At 40.1% G+C, this 17579-nt stretch overlaps 1 protein-coding gene across 8 annotated transcripts in view; it reads left to right on the top strand.

The window, feature by feature from the left end:
• HIVEP1 (HIVEP zinc finger 1) overlaps positions 1-10063 on the top strand; it is a 141599-nt gene extending 131536 nt beyond the window's left edge. For all 8 annotated transcript variants that reach the window (XM_072729140.1, XM_072729142.1, XM_072729138.1 and 5 more), the window contains 2 exons: positions 6010-6521; positions 8439-10063. In XM_072729140.1, the coding sequence (XP_072585241.1) occupies positions 6010-6521; positions 8439-9677 (1751 nt within the window). In that variant the 3' untranslated portion in view covers positions 9678-10063. The remainder of the gene's footprint in view (positions 1-6009; positions 6522-8438) is intronic.
• The last annotated feature ends 7516 nt before the right edge of the window (positions 10064-17579 follow it).

Genomic DNA, 17579 nt, shown 5'->3' with positions numbered 1-17579 from the left:
TTTGGTGAAGTGTTTGTTCGGAAATCTTGCCCATTTTTTTAAAGTGTGATATTTGTTTACTTATTGTTGAATTTTCATATTTTTAAAATATATCCTAGATACCATTTGTCAGAAATAGGATTTTCAGGGGGCACCTGAGTGGCTCAGTCAGTTAAGCATCTGCCTTCCACTCAGGTTATTCCAGGATTGAGCCCTGCATCGGGCTCCCTGCTCAGTGAGGACCCTGCTTCTCCTGCCCCCTTACCCTGCTCGTATGCTCTGTCTCAAATAAATAAATAAAATCTTCCAAATCTTAAAAAAGGGGGGATTTTCAGATGTTTTCTCACAGTCTATGCCAGTCTTTTTATTCTTTTTTGTTGTGTCTTTCTCAGAGAAAAAAGGTCTTTTTTAAATATTAATGAAACCCAGTTTATCAATTTTTTAAAATTATGCTTTTGATGTCATATGTAAGAAATCTTTGTCTACTCCAAAGTTACACAGATTTTCTACAGTTTTCTTTGAGAAGTTTTACAGTTTTGTATTTTACATTTAGATTTAGTTATTTTATAAAGTATGTGTCATTTTTTTTCCTATGTGAATGTCCATTGTTTCAGCAACGTTTATTGAGAATACTGTCCTTTACCCATGGAACTGCCTTTGTCAAAATTTAGCTAACTATATTTCTGTGTTTTTTATCTTTGGATTCTCTCTACTGATCTGTTGGTTCCTATATGTCTGTCCTTCTGCCAATACCACATTGATTGGGTCTGAATTCTTTAACTTCTTTTCTTTTCCAAAATGGCTTTGGCTATTCTGATTTCTTTTCTTTCCCATAGAAATGTTAGAATCAGGTTGTCAATATCTGTAAAATGCCTGTGAGATTTTAATAGAATTGTATTGCATCTTATAGGTCAGATAGGGGAGAAATGCTTTCATAACAATACTGAAACTTCCAGTCTATGAATATAGTACATCTCTTCATTTATTTCCTGCCTTTGGTTTCTTTAACTAGTATTTTGTAGTTTTCAACACACGGATCCTGTACATTTTTAAAATTTATACCTGAGTATTTCATTATTTTGATGCTATATTAAATAGTATTGTAGTTCATTAGAATAAAATAGTTGTTCAATAGGATTCTAGTTCATTTGGTGGGTCATAGAGTTCTAAATAGATTTCTTATTATCCTTTTAATGTCTGAGTTTGTAGTAATACCCTCTTTTTCTTTCCTAATGCTGGTAATTTGTATCTTCCTTTTTTCTTAGCCAGTATTATAGATGTTTATCAGTTTTATCCTTTTTTTTTTTTCAAAGACTCAGCTTTTGACTTCATGTATTCTATCTGCTTTTCTTTTGTCAATTTCTTTATTTCCATTTCTCATCTCTATTATTTCCTTTCTGCTCCCTGCTTTGGGTTTTGTTTTTTTTTCTTTTTCTAATTTCTAAAGGTGAGAACTCTGATTATTTGAGACCTCTCTTCTAATAGAAGTGTTTGATACAGTAAATTTCCCAATAACCACTTCTTTAGCTGCCTTCCACAGTTTACATGTTATATTTTAATTTTCATCTAGCTTAAAGCATTTCTGACCTTTCTTTGAGACTTTTTCTTTGACCCAAAGATTATTTAGGAATATGTTTTGTAAATCTGGAATATTGGGGGATTTTCACATATCTTCCAATTGTTGATTTCTAGTTTCATTCTGTTTTCATCCAAAAACATACTCTATATGACTTTTATTATTTGAAATTTGTGGAGATTTGCTTTGTAGCTCTGAACATGGTATATATTGATGAATGTTCCATGTATACTTACAAGGAAAGCATATTCTGTTGTTGGGTGTAATGTTCTATAACTGTCACTGGAACAAGTTATTTGATAGTTTTTCAGGTCTTTTATGTTCTTACTGAGTTTCTGTATACTTGTTCCATCAGTTACTGAGAGTGGAATGTTTAAGTCTTCAGCCATAATTGTGGATTGGTTTATTATTTTTTCAGTTTTAGCTTCATTTAAAGGCTAAATGAGGGAGGCTCTGGCTTAGTTACTATAGATTTAGGATTATATATTTTCATAGTGAGGCAACTCCTGTATCATTATGCAATATTCCTGTTCTTGATAATATTCTTGATAATATTCTTTGTTCTAAAATCTACTTCATCTGAATTTAGTAGTTTTTCCATCTGTAATTTAGTTAATGTCATGAGGTGTATCTTTCTCCAAACTTTACTTTCAATCTATTTATGTCTTTATATTTAAAATAGGTTTCTTGTACACAATATGTACTTGGCACTTGCTTTTTTATCCAGTCTAGCAGTTTCTGTCCTTTAATTCATGTGTTAGACCATTCCTTTTAATGATATTTTTCATGTAGTAGAATAAAACGTATCATCTTGCCAGCTGTTTATTTCTTTTTCTTTTTGACTTAACCAAGCATTTTTTATGATTCTGTTTCATCTCCTCCTTGACTGTTATTTATGCCTTTTTAAAAAATTTAGTTGTCTTCCTTCAAATAATGCTACCTTACTTTACATGTAAAGACTTTGTAACAGTGTATTCACAATTCCTCCTTTCCATCCTTTGTGCTGTTGTTTTCATTCCTTCTACATTTACTGATGCTGTAAACACACGGTACATTGTGACTGCTGCAGACATTGAGTTGCCTTTCAGAGCAAGCAATTTAAACTCTAGAGAAGTACTTTTATCTTTATCATATTTCTGATGTTCTTCATTTTTTTTGTGTGTGTAGATCCACATTCTCATCTGATACCAAATTCCTTTAACATTTATTGTCAAGTATGTCTGTTGTCAGTGAGTCCCCTCAGTTTAGGTTTTTCTAAGGAAGCCTGCATTTCTCCTTTGCCTTTGAAAATTGGCAATGAGCATAGAATTCTGGGTTGGGCCATTTTCCTGTCATTATTACTTTGCTTTCCATTTGTCTCATTTCGTTTTTTTTCGTCATTTTCCATCTCTCAGCTGAAATTCCCACTGGACATTGCAGATTGTCCACTTTTCCCAGCAGAGACTTTAATACATCACTTATTTTAAATTATGACACTTATAGCGTCTGTGTCATATATCCAACTAATTCTGATTGCTTTTTCTCTTCTGCGTATGTTTTTTTTTCCTGCCTTTTTGTATGCCCTGTAATTTTTGTTGAAAGCTAGACATCTTGTGTAAGACAGTGGAGACTGTGTAGTCTTTCCACCTTATAAGGGGCATGTGTCTCCTGCTGGGCCTTTAGTATGGGCACTAGAGTTTCTCTAGTTAGGAGTCCAACCACACATGACAGATTTGCTGTAGCGATGGCAACCCTCAGAGCACCAGAGTCTTCAGATTCTTATATAGAGGACTTGTTTTTGAGGTGGTGGGTGGGTTACCAGAGCAGTATGCAATGTGATGCCCAACTCAGTCCCAGTCTTAGATCTTCCCTTTGTACCATGTCTCAGTGAGAGTCACTTGACATATTCCAGCAGTTTTTGGCTGTTACCTGTCCCTTCAAGGTCTTAGCTCAGCATTGAGGGGTGAGGAGGAGGACAGGATGCCATCTCTGTTCTGATTCGGCCTCTGTCTCCCATATGTACCATGTTCTTAGGTTTCTGGTCTGTGGCCTTTGTGTTCCTCCACCACTTCTTCAGCTGTTGTGGTGGACCCAGCTGGTAATCCTGTCCCTCCTCATGTAGCAGAGCTGTGTTTTTTTCTCCTTTTCTTCCCCTTTCCCCACTGCAGTAAGTTTTCACCAGTGTCCTGAGGGCAGCAATGCATGTACCTGTCCCTTTACAGGGTCGTGTTTTTCCCTAGGGGGAGAGGGGAAATGGATCCAAGTGGAATGTCTTGCTCCATCTCTGTGGCTACCACTCCTGTCCCCCAGATGTGGATTGCAGTGCATACTGAGCACTCTTTTCTGTGAGCACTGGAATGGGGTTCATGACGTAGAGCCTACAGGAGAGCATAGCTTCAGAGGATTCACACAATCCTGCCAGGCGATAGCTGGCTCTAACCAACCCATCAGCTGCTTAGCTGAATTCTTCCAGCCAGTGTCCCATTGCATCCACCCTGGATGATGCAGGCTTGTGTCTCCTCTCTTCCTGCAGACATGGTCTCTCAACTCTTTGAATGACCAGGACCTCAGCTTTACAAGGAATATGAAAAAGTCATAAATCAGCTTTTTTTTTGTTATTTTTTTAAATAGAATAATCATTTTTAAGATAAAGCAGGTTTCATCCCAGTTAGACTTTGTGGCAGGGCTGACCTCTGATGAAATCAGCCTCCCTTCCAGTAATCTGTTCTCCTAATCATCTGGTGTCTTCTGATTTTCTTCAACTTCTCTTTAAGAGAGAGAGAAAAAAAAAAGTAAAAGTGTCTGATTTAGCACTATCATGGTAAACTCAAAACAAATTGGGACTGACCCTCCAATTTTAGAATTTCAAATATCAGACAGTGTTTCAAAGACGTATCTGTGAAGCAAGAGGCAGGGAAATTACCCAGAAATCACCCATTCCATCTCCAGCATGGGCAGCTGGTGGGATTCAGTAAATCAGTGTTATTTTATAGCAAAACAGCAAAACCCGGAAGGCAAAAAAAGCAAATGAAATCACATTTTAAAGTAACCGACATACATATATTTTGTCCTCGGATATTTTAATTGTAAAAGTAACACATACTTGAGATAGACAATTTAAGGGGATCCCTGGGTGGCTCAGGGGTTTGGTGCCTGCCTTCGGCCCAGGGAATGATCCTGGGATCCCAGGATCAAGTGCCACATCAGGCTTCCTGGATGGAGCCTGCTTCTCCTCTGTGTCTCTGCCTCTCTGATGAATAAATAAGTAAAATCTTAAAGAGAGAGAGAGAACCTAAAAATTCTAATCCATTCCATCTTCTTGAAATAATCACCCTTAAATGTTTTGGTGTCAATCCTTTGAGGCTTTTCTCTAAGAACTTACCTTTGTAATATATAAGGACTGGTAGAATAAATTAATATGCAGACCTTTTGGGATATGCAGGAAATAAACCTCTCTTCAAAAAATATGTGTAAAACAGAACGTTAAAAAGTACGTATAAATACAGAATATTTCAAAGCTAAGCTGAATACTGTGTGATGTCTTTATTATTGCTCATGACAAAGAATTGGGGTGAGGTTTTGCATTCATCCTCCATTTAACTTTTTAAAGTTTATTAGCTTTCCAAGGGAAAGCACATTTAATGTTGTAATATTTTTTAAACAGATGAAATTTTAAATCTAGTTCCACGTGAGCTTATGAAAATTTTGAAACTATTTGAAACCTGGACCTTCTTGAATGTTCTTTGTTAAAACACAGTCCCACTGGGGTCATGAGGCTGATATGAATGACTTCTAGTCAATGTTCCTCTTCGTGTGAGTTGAATTATCATAGAAAAAATGATGGAAAGATTCAGCATCTCTCTTAGTAAAACAGAAAAGAAAAAGGTAGAAGTCTTAAATATTAAAGAATATTACTACTCTGAGGACAGTGGAAACCTGTCTAAAATACTATTCACATATTAATTCAAATATTTTATATATCATCAAATAAAGTTAGTTTGCTTACAAATATGAATGGCATCAGAGTTGTTTTAATTTTAATAAAAGGGAGACACAAGGAGGTAGAAAGAGCTCAGGAAGAATTGTGTTGAACTCTTGAATTTCTGTATATCTTTCATTTTTCTGTAATAGTTGAGGCCTTTATTTCTGATTTTCTTGATATATTACCCTTGCTTTACTCTCCTGAGGTCCATTTCATGTCCTGCTTCCCTAACAAGTGTCCTGGACATGCCGCTGTCAGCACCTCCCTTTACTGATCCCTGGACTGACTGGCCCGTTCTTCCCCTGGCCACTCTTCTTGGCTAACCTGTGGGCTTTCTGTGGGTACAGACTTGTCTGTTCTATTCTTCAGCATTGCAAAGCTTATAAATAATAATAATAATAATAATAATAATAATAATAATAATAATATAAAAGGTTGTATTTGTCCACATGTAAAACATTGTATAACGTAGCCCTTTGGTTGTTTTCGTTAGATGAAAAGCAGAGATTTGGTTTCGAGCGGTCTGGGTATGACCTTGAAGACTCCGACGGGCCGGATGAAGACGATAACGAAAATGAAGATGACGATGAAGACAGTCAAGCAGAATCTGTCTTGTCAGCAGCTCCCTCCGTTACAGCCAGCCCGCAGCACCTTCCATCTAGAAGTAGCCTCCAGGACTCTGGGAGTGTGGAGGAGGACATCAGGATTGCTGACTGCTTCTCGGGGGTGCACACCGACCCGATGGACGTTCTGCCCAGAGCCTTGCCCACCAAGATGACCGTGCTTAGCACACTGCAGTCAGACCAGAGCAGGAAGCCAGAATCTCCAGGGAAGACCCGGCAGCAGGCTGCAAAAGATGGAGAAGAACCAACTACTCCCGTAGACTCTTCTAGGTCACCCAAAGCTGCACCCAGATCCCCATGTCACCAAATGTCTGTAGACTACCCTGACTCAGAAGAAATTCTGGGAAGTTCTGTGGCAGGAAAGACTATTACTTTAACACAGGTAAATGTTTATTGCTTTCCTTTTGTTTAACCTGTTAAATAGGGGGATCCTAATGGCTTAAGAAAATAACGTACTTAAGTTACTGATTTATGGCCAAATCAGTTTCTTAGGCTTAATTTTTTGTTTTACTTGAAGGCAAAGAACAATTATGTTTTGGCTCCTTGCTAGTTATTCTAATCAGAGCTCACATATTGTATAACAAATCTGTGAAAGGACCAAATGGATCTTTAAAAATATACTCATTTGAAAAAATATCTATGTGCCCATTGGGAACATGAATCTCAGAACCTGTTTGTCCCAGTGCTCACTCTGAGTTGTTTCTCTCACTGATATATATGATGAATTTGCACTAAATTATCCAAACATTTTGTACTTTGTGCCTGTCAGCAAGACAGCTACCAGTTTCTGTGGCAAAGTTAGCATGACACCAAAAAAAACTTTGCTTGAGTGATCAGATTGCTGTGGCAGCTTTAGAGCTTCTTGCCGGCGAACCACCTCAGGGCCAGACACATGCCTGTGGAAAGTCACCCTACTTGTGATGGGAACGTGTCTGTCCCCTGGTAGCTCATGAGGAATGTTTAAATCTGTGACGACTATGTTCATCTCCCTGACACTTCTCTTACCTCTAGTATTGACCATGGCGGTAGAGTTTATTTTTAAATGTGGCAGATTTTGGTTTGCTAAGTAACACTGGAGAGAAATAAAGACTGTGCAAGCTCAGATTTCTGTAGACTATTCTAAAATAATATAATTTAACTTAATTGCAGTAATAAATGTTTGATATTTAAATTAATACATAAATTAATGCAGCCCTGCAATGTAGATATGGTCAAGAAAAATTTAATATTAAGGTGATAATCTTGGGCAGGAGGGAGATTGGCAAGATTTATCCCTTTTCATGACTTCCAGAATGGTCACCTACACTCTCGGCTTCTCTTCCTAAAATCACTTTACATACCTGCCAGTGCCTAGAAATCTGGTTTTCAGTAGACATTTCATAAACTTACAAATGAAGGAAGGAATAAACAACTGCAGGCTTTTATCAATGACAACTCAGTATTTCAAAAATAACCCTCCATGGCAGCCCCCCGGGGGACTCAGCGGTTTGGCACCGCCTTCAGCCGAGGGCCTGATCCTGCAGACCCCGAGGATGGAGTCCCAGGTTGGGCTCCCTGCATGGAGCCTGCTTCTCCCTCTGTCCGTGTCTCTGCCCCTCTCTCTCTCTCTCTCTCATGAATAAATAAAATTTAAAAAAAAATAACCGTCCAGTTGATTTTCCCCTTCAACTCGATATTTGTAGCCAACTAATGCCACAATTTCTCAATTAACTCCTAATCTCTAAAATAGGGTACAGCTGAGCTAGTGGTGCCAATAATAATAACAGAAATAGAACAACAGCAATAGAATTATGGCTACATCTCAAGGTTAATTCCTGTATAAATGAGATGATGCCCACGAAATGTCTGAAAAATGCAAACAGTATTATACAAAATGTGTTGCTGTTATTCATACTAGAGATTAAAGGCATAATAGATTTTTTTTTTTTTAGTTGGCAATTTATCTTTTAAAATGAAAGCATCGGGATCCCTGGGTGGCTCCGGCGGTTTGGCACCTGCCTGTGGCCCAGGGCACCACCCTGGGGTCCCAGGATCGAGTCCCGCGTCGGGCTCCCTGCATGGAGCCTGCTTCTCCCTCTGCCTGTCTCTGCCCTGCTCCCTCTCTGTGTGTGTGTCTATCATGAATCAATAAAAATTTTTTTAAAAAGTAAAATGAAAGCACCATTTTCAGCAAGCTTGTAATGTGTGGACAAATACACGTGCTTCCGCGTCTCTGGGCAGAAGAGATTTTTCTGCCACAGTTTAGCTCAGGGCCCGGGGAAGCTGTGCTGGTAAAAGGGCCTTGCGTCTTGTCTTTCAGAGCACAGGATCCGCAAGACTCCCTCGTCCCGCGGCGGAGCCCGGCCCTCAGGCAGCAGCGGGGCTTCCTTCGGGGGCCTCCCCGCAGCCCGACGCGCTCGAACAGAAGCAGCAGGTGACGCTCCAGCCGCCGGCAGGCCTGCCCTCGCCCCAGACTCATCTGTTCAGCCACCTGCCTTTGCACTCCCAGCAGCAGTCGAGGACACCCTACAACATGGTTCCAGTGGGCGGGATCCACGTGGTGCCTGCCGGCCTCACCTACTCCACGTTCGTCCCCATTCAAGCAGGGCCAATGCAACTGACGATTCCCGCCGTCAACGTCATCCACAGGGCTGTGGGCGCTCCCGGGGATCCTGTCCCCGAAGTGTCTGGCACCGCTAACCCCGCCGGAGTGGCCGAATTAAGCGGAGTCGTGCCGTGCATCCCCATCGGCCAGATCCGCGTGCCAGGCCTTCAGAACCTCCGCACTCCCGGCCTGCAGCCTCTCCCGTCGCTGAGCATGGAAACCGTCAACATCCTGGGCCTCGCCAACACCAACCTGGCCCCGCAGGTGCACCCGCCGGGGCTCGCCCTGAACGCCGTGGGGCTGCAGGTTCTGACGGCCAGCCCGTCGCCCCAGAGCAGCCCCACGCCGCAGGCGCACATCCCAGGCCTCCAGATCCTGAACATTGCGCTGCCCACCCTCATCCCCTCGGTGAGTCAGGTGCCCGCGGACGCGCAGGGCGCCGCCGAGCTAGCGGCCTCCCAGAGCCGGGCGCGGGAGGCGCAGCCCAAGCCCGCGGCGGCCGTCAGCGCGCAGCAGGGCGGCAGGACCACGTCTCCTCAGGGCTCGCCTCAGGCGCAGCGGGCAAACGCGAACAGAGTCCCCGAGGCCCCCGCCCCCGCCAGGGACCACGCCGGGCCCGACGACGGCTGCCGGAAAATGGACATGGACGCCTCCGGGAAGGCAGCCCCGGGGCATCACGGGAAGCCCGCCCCGGGGCCTCACGGGAAGCCGCCGCCGGAAGTCCCGCCCCCGCAGGGCCGCCCGGCGTCGGGGCCCTTGGAGCCGCCATTGCCGGGGCGGCCCAACCCCGAAGCCTTCCCGGAGCCCCCCGGCCGGCGGACCCCGTCTCCCGACAGGCGGGGGCCCGACAGGCGGGGGCCCAGGCCGGCCGTGCTGTCCCGGAGGCAGGCCGTCGCGCAGTTCAGCGACGTGAGTAGCGACGACGACGAGGACAGGCTTGTGATAGCCACCTAGGGGTCTTTGTGAGGGGGGGCGGGGGGGGGGCCGGTTCTGTTTGGTTTTTTGGTGGTTTTTTTTTGTTTTTGTTTTTTTTATATAACACTTAAAGGTTTCTTTGAAAACCCTCCTTTCCTTAAAGCACATTTTTCTGACATAAACTCATGACTAATCTTTGTGCAATCATGAACTTTTGACCAATAATTGTTGTTTTTTGTGTCCACTCCAGCCATTTTTGTACATGTTGTATAGACACTCGTGCCTTTTAGGAGTTTTATGTTTAGAAGCTGTACAGATTGTTGAATATCTATATACATAAAAAATATATATTATATATGTATATGAAAACCAGGTAGTTATTTGTGTTTAGAAGAAAACAAAACAAAACACCCTGTCAAATCAAATGATTAAATTATATGTTGCACTGTTAAATATAAATTTTTATGGCTGTGGGGCAGAGTTTCTGTGTATAAATTAGTATGTAAACTCCATATTTATTGTATTCATATTAGTCTTTGAAAATGGGTCTGTCCTTCTTGTGTAAAAGACCGTAACTTTACACTTCAGACAGATTTTTTTCTGTGTCATGAAATGTTTCAGTAAAATATTGTTTACTGACTTTACCACTGCTTAAGCCGTGCCTTCTTTCCGTATCCAGGATCAGAAAAGGCCCCTAGGCCCCATTCTTTCCGCGTTCACCCCCACCCTTGTTTTTGAGAAACGGGGGGGCCTGACGGGTGTTACTACCGTGTGAAATTCAGTGCGATCCAAACGGCCAAGGCCTAGTTTTCTTATTTGTGACTCGTTTTATAGCCGTTAACTTTGTAGAAGGTTCAGTCCTCATGAACACTGCAGATACTTGGAGCACACGGCCTGCAACAGGCAGCGTTCCTAAATGCGGGTGTGACAGGTTTCTGGTAAACAAATCAAATTAAAAACCAATTGTCAAAAAATCAAATTTAAAAACGACTGTCCGGAGAACTTGGATGAGGCCCCGTGAAACCGGTTTCTCAGGCTCCATCCCCAGGTCTGTCCATCAGCCAAAGGCTCTTCGTTGCCTCCTAACAAGCCCTACTGATCATCTCGGAGAGCTCTCCGACCAAAACCAAAACGCAGAGGGTCCCAAGATTTACCTAAGAACTGAATGCAAACTTCTAAATTACTTATGTGACTCTTTTTAGAAATGACCCTTCCGTGTCCTGGGAGGCTTAACCGGCCTTACCCATTCAGAAAAAAATTCACAGTTCCCATGGCCATGATTTGCATTATTAAGCATTACACATGCTGGGTTTGTGAGAAAGTGTTTTAATGCCGGAACTGAATATGTAATATATCATTAAGGCAATGTATTCACATTTTTTAAAGGCCGCCTTCATGGGGATACAGTGGTATGAAGCTGGTGAGACGACAGACCATTGGGCGAAGTATTCTCAGTTGTTTCCAGACCTGCTGTTGGCCAGCCGCTGCTTTCTGTAATTTCTGGAAGGGCACCTGCCATCTTGGCCTGCAGCCCCTGTACCGAATTAACGACCTCTAGAGTGCGTTCTGGCCCCAGCAGGCCCTGATGGGTCTGTGGTCCTTTTGATGTGTGCTAGAATTTTAATTTACACTTATTTCTCAAAAATAAACCTCTATTTTATATTCTAAGATTTGAAAAGAATTCTAGAAACTTACAAGAACTGCATTGCTCTGTCAATATGGTTGTTGAAAATGAGGTCCATTACTCATCAAATCTCTCAAAGTTAATGTTTTTTCATGTCATGCTTTCTATTATACTTTTTATTGTACTTTGTCTAAAATTTTAAAGCAGTATAGCAAACATTTTTATTCTATAATCATATTTTAGGTATGTATAACTTCTCTAAATTCAAAAGTAATGCTCAGAATTTTGGGATTGGGATTTCTTTTTTATTTTGTATGGATTCTATTAATGGATGAATTCTATTAATTTTAAAATTTTCCTACATTTAACCAAACACCAAATGTTGTGATATACTTGGATGCTCCCTTGAGGATTTGATAATGCTGTAATATATCTTAAGCTTCTTTTGTAGTCTTGACTTTTCAAGATTCATTACATTATACACATACCTTTAATATTAGTGATTTTACTACTTCAGTGTGGTTTTCACATAGTTTGCTAGTATGCAGCTAAGTGAGAAACATTCTCAAAGTCTGAGCCATTATATTTTGAAATAGTCACATAAACAAAATCTAAAGGAATAATTTTGGACACTTGATGCAAAGTCCTCTTTTCCCACAGAGCACTGATATCCTTAAATATAAGTGACTTGCAAATAATGGAATCCATAGAGCTGGTGAGCGTACATTTGACTTTTATTCTCTTGTACTGTCACGGAAGACCCAGGTCACTGGAGAAATAGACCACAGTGACCATAGCAAATCTCTGTGATAAGTTGTTAGTCAAACAAGTGAAAAGCATAATGAGACAATTTCAGTATCTCCTTATGTGAACCCACTACAGTACCACTCTCAGAAGTGTTGGAAAATAGCTAAAGAATCAAAGGTCTTGTAGGCATCTGGCTGGCTCAGTTGGTAGGGCATGTGACGCATGAGTTCAAGCCCCACATCAGATGTGGAGATTACTTTTAAAAAATAAAGCTCACCTAATAAAACTTCTTTAAAAAAAAAGTCATCTTTCTAGTTATTAAGGGTTGATATATCTGTTTTATGAAAACTGTTGCATTAACAAGTTAGTGGCATTCAAGTCACTTCATTCTCTAAACTTTAGGCTACAATGAGACTTAATTTTTTCAGAATAATGATTAACTGATAATATTTTACAAAGAGATTTTGTTTCTCTTTTTTTTAATAATACAGCAGTGACTTTCATTTCACAGGAACACTGTAAATAACACTCATATTAATCTCTAATCAGAATTTTAAATGATAGGGCTTAACAAGGCTTATGGAGATGTTCATTATTTTCGTTGGAAAACTGTCAAGGTATTTCTTGATGCATGCTCAGGTCAAAATATAACATCAGTGCTCTTCTTTTCTTTTCTCTTTTTAAGCTTATGTTTTGAGATCAAGTTTAAGCAACACGAAAGGGTGACTTTCATTAAAGTAATTTTGTCTCAAAACTATGTAAATTCTAAACACAGGATATTAAATCTAAGACTAGAATCTTCTTCTAAACTGGTTTCCCATGACTTTGAATTATCTATTTAATATTCAATGAAGGTTGTTATATGGGATTGTTTTAATGACCTTGACTCTCTGCCATCATTACAAAAAAATGAAAGAGAGCAAATTTAAAGCAAAAAATGTAAAATATTTTTCTCCGCCAGTTATATAATTTGAAAGTCATGAGGCTCTTACCTCTCTTGGGTTCATTTAGAACCTTGCATATACCAGAGTACTGCATATACCAGTACTCTGTTGTGGTCATCAGAGTACATCAGGCCTGAAAAAGTCTCAGGCATCCCAAATCCAGCATTTGTGCTAAGTACCAACCAACTCCAATATAATGCAAGATACAGAAGAAATTAGAAGGCACACTTTCTGTCCCAGAGGAGCATGCTTGCCTAAGACTCAGGCCATATAAACTAGAGAATAAAAATAGGCCACACACATCTTAGAAATCACAGACTATAAACATTTTGAGAGGTAAGAAAGTTATCCTAAGTAATTAAAGAATGATTTGTGTATGTTGGGGACTGCTGCATTTTGAAGAAGGAATGGGATTTGGGACTTTAGAAATGTTCTTAGGCAGTAGAACAGAAGTAACTGAGATGACCATGCTACTTAAAAATCATGCTGGGGGAGCGGAGGAAGGTGCACCTGGATGGTACACTCGGTTGAGCAACAGACTCTTGGTTTCAGCTCAAGTCATGATCTCAGAGTCCTGGGATCAGACTCTGGACTTAGCACAGAGTCGGCTAAAGTTTCTCTCTCTCCCTCAGCCCCTACCCCCTCTTACTCTCTCTCTTTCTCTCTCTCTCAAATAAAATATATATATTTTTTGTTTTTAATGTGCCTGGGAAGCAGTCTAAGTGGAAAAGAAGATTCACTCAGGCTTTCAACAAATATTTATTTAGCACCAACAGTATAGAGAGCACTTTGGAGAGACAAATTTAATGCAAATTAGTGTCTACCCTCTAGGAGTTTAAGGTCTAGTAGAAGAGTAAGTGTAAGACACAGAGCTTCTCAAGAGGAGTGAGAGTGGAACCATAGTTCCCCTTTATTCTCTGTTTCACTTAATGTGGTTTCAGTGGTCAACCTCAGGCAGAGGCAGGTGGTCCACCACCCTCCCCCACCTCTTCCCTCCCGACCCCCCCCCCCATTGCCCCCACGCACATCCTCAGTAGGTAAGTAGTATAGCCTAATACCATGTCACAGTGCCTGTGTCATTCCCCTCACTCCCGTCTTGTCACATATCACAAGAAGGGTGAGTATGGTACAGTAAGGTATTTTAGGAAAAAGAGATCACATTCATGTAATTTCTATTATAGTATAAAGTTGTTCTGTATTATTCATCTTTATTGTTCTTTCACTGTGCCTCATTTGTAAGTTAAACTTTATCATAGGTATGTGTGTACTAGAAAGAACATAGTAAATAGAAGGTTCAGTATTATCCGTGGCTTCAGGCATCCAGTGAAAGGAGTCTTGGAACATTTTCCCACGGATAACAGGGGGCTACTGTACAACCAAGAGTATTAATGCAAATAAGGGGGAGCTCCTGGTTGAATTAATCAGGGAGCACTTTCTGGAGCATGTGATCTTTAAATTTGCCCTTGAAGGAACGTCACTAAGCAGAAACAGTAGAAGGGAGGACATTACAGAGGGATGTGGAGGGCAACCAATATTTATCCCCACTATGTATTATTTATCATCTCATTTCAATGTGTTATTTTCCCATTTTCTAGACAAGGAACCTGCATCTCTCATTGTTTTGAATTTTCATCATGCTCCTGCAGGAGCTGGTATTTGAGTCCAAGATTGCACAACAGCAGTGTTGCACAGAACCAGAGGTGCAGGAAGCCAGAAGAAGGATCAAGATGAAAGAAGCAGAGAATGTTTTTAGTGGTGTAGCAAGCAGCCGACAAAGCCATGGTGATACTGTGGAGAGCAAGGGACAGAACTGAAGATGATTAAAAGTGTGTTGTCTCTTCACATGAAGAGTCACAGAGTCATTCATGCAGGGAGGAGAGTGTCATTTCTTTAATGGGCGAATAATTTAGGGGAAGAACTGGCAATAACAGGACAGAAAAGTGAGGAGGAAAAGAAAGTAATACAGGGAGCATGGAAGGCAAACACAATTCATGACTGAACTGGCCACAGTATTTTTTCTTAATTGGTGGACTCAATAAAATTATAGGAGACATTTATTGATAATGCAAATAGATGAGGATCAGTGTCCAAGAAGATTGGACCAACTGGAGAGATGGACTGGGTATGAGGCAAAATTTAATAGGAAAAATTAAACTATTTAAAAATGTAGCAGTTTGATTTATACAAAGTTCAGTAGGCACCATTCTACATTCTTCCCCTCCCCACCCCCCCAAAAAAAAGCATTGTCTTGGGGATATTAGAAATACATTAGTTAGACCCACATACAAAAATAGCCATACTATTCCCTTGTGAACAGTGCATCCCAGGAGTATTCTTCATAACTAGGACTTCTGGACCCAAGCTTGAACAATATAGAAACAAAGGAACGTGTCTTGGGGCTGTCAAGCTCTGAGGCCAAGCTTTTAGAAGGGCCTTCGTGAGAGGGCTGGAAGCAGGACAACCTGGATGGCTCATCCTGACAGCCAAGAAAGCACCTCAGGAGAGTCACAGCAGCAGAAATAATAAAGAGTAATCACAATGAAGAAGAAGAAGAAATAAGAACAATAAAGTTGTCTTTCCAGTAGGGGAGAGAGAGTTTGGGGATTATGAGGAAAGAGCAGGCCATTGTGATGGAAATGCCAGGTCTCCATTAACTTTTGTGTAAAACCAGGATTAGCCTCACAGCAAGCAGCCAGTGGGAATTCATGGCTCTCAAACTAAAACTCACATTTGCATAATAACCAGACATAGAGGAATATATCTTCAGGGAAGACTGCAGTATTAAAAATTCTAGTATTGACACCAATCCTTCAAGATCTATCTGGACTAGCCCAGAGAAGACCTGCCTAACTATCCTCCCCTCCACTTGATTCTGAAGCAAGTTCTACCGGAACACCACTTCCGAGGGCGTGGGTGTTGGGAACAGTCTCTGTTCTGGGATCGTGCAGAAGCAGCTGAGAAGAACCCTAGTACTAAAATCAGTGACCCCCAGCCACATTCTAACAGCAGAGTTGGACCAGGCAGGTGTTTCTCTCAAAGTCATGGATCAAGTTTGGCTTATTTTGTAATAAAAAGTCCCCATGACATAACAGAAGTGTTCTCCTCACTATGCTTTTGTTCTCTGAGAAGTTCGGGCTGTCTCGTTCCATAATGCCTGAGGTTACACTGGAAATGAAGGCTGTATTCCAGCACATTAAAGAATTCTTTTGAGGCTCTAGACTCTGGTAGGCGTGGGTCTGTGTGTTGGGGGTAATGATGAAAGAATGGTAAGCTTTGTATTTTATTCCCGCCCCCCCCCCCCCACTCAAGCCATGTACCATCCTGAGAAGAGGTAGGTACTTAGATTATTAGAATGAAACTCCAAAAAAAAGTGAACATTTCCCAGCTTAAAAGGATATGATAAATTCATTTGCAGGATTAGGTAAATTTTCTTACTTAAACTAATAAGTTATTCATATAGATAAAGGTTTTGAGATCATCCTTGGATGTAATAGAGCATTTTATCAACAAGTCACCATATATATAATGCAGTGTTTCTAATTTTTACAATTACAACAAATATATGATGTTATTCCCATTTTACGGTTGAGAATATTGCCTAAGAGTTACAAAGTAGTGAGGCTAGGATTGGAAACTAGGTCTTTTTTTTTTTTTTTTCCTACTGTACCATGATCCTTTTCAGTAAAGATTTATAGTAATTGGGTTGTATTGTATTCATTTCTAGGTGAAAGTCTACTTAGTATTCATAAAACATCCCATTTAAGTTTTTGACCTAAAAGAGTACATCCAGTGCTATGCACATTTGTATAGATATTAGATTTTATAACTGTCCCATATGGCCTTTCTCATAATTGATATAATAGGAGCCATAAAAATATTTAGTGAAGAAATATTTAATTAAGATAGCAGTAGATAAAATAGCAATGTAAAGCGATAATCCTAATAAAGCATAAAACATGTAAATTTCCAAAGTATATTAGGTTTCAATAATTCATCATTATTTAGAAAAATGTCTGTCACATATCTTACGGTGGTAAAAGTCAAATGAAAGGGGAAAACTGAACATAGATTCACATTGTTTTGGATATAAACATGGTTTGAGCACAGCATAACATTATATTATAAAAAGTCTCTGAATTTGATCCTTTCAGAAATATTTTCGAAAAGAAATAGAGCAATTTTCTGTTACTTTTGATACAGAAGAAAATTATTTAAACATCTGTCTCAAAAAAATAAAAAATAAGATAAAAAATAAACATTTCTCCTGTAAGAGGGAGCATCAAATTATACTTTTAAAAAATGCCTTAAATTGTACTATTTAAATATAATGTAAAGAAATCAAAGATAGGAATTTAGAAGGAAATGAAGACATTAATAAATTCTTTTTTGCAGAACCAGGAAGAGAGGAAAAAAAATAATTGATCTTCTTAGCAAATGATTCCATATCTCATTACAAACCAATAAAGGTAACTGTATAGAATTAACGCTTTATTTTCTTCCAGATCTTATTTTTTGGTGTCTGAATTATAGTAGTGAATAATTAGATACCTTTCATGATGTCCACATACTTCTGGATTTTATAAAATTATAAAGACCAGTAGGCATTTGTTACGTAGTTGTTTTTGC

This window comes from Vulpes vulpes, chromosome 12, assembly GCF_048418805.1.
Source record: "Vulpes vulpes isolate BD-2025 chromosome 12, VulVul3, whole genome shotgun sequence".
Taxonomy (NCBI): Eukaryota; Metazoa; Chordata; class Mammalia; order Carnivora; family Canidae; genus Vulpes; species Vulpes vulpes.
Note: the sequence above shows the minus strand (reverse complement) of the source record. Positions and strands in the feature narration are given on the sequence as shown.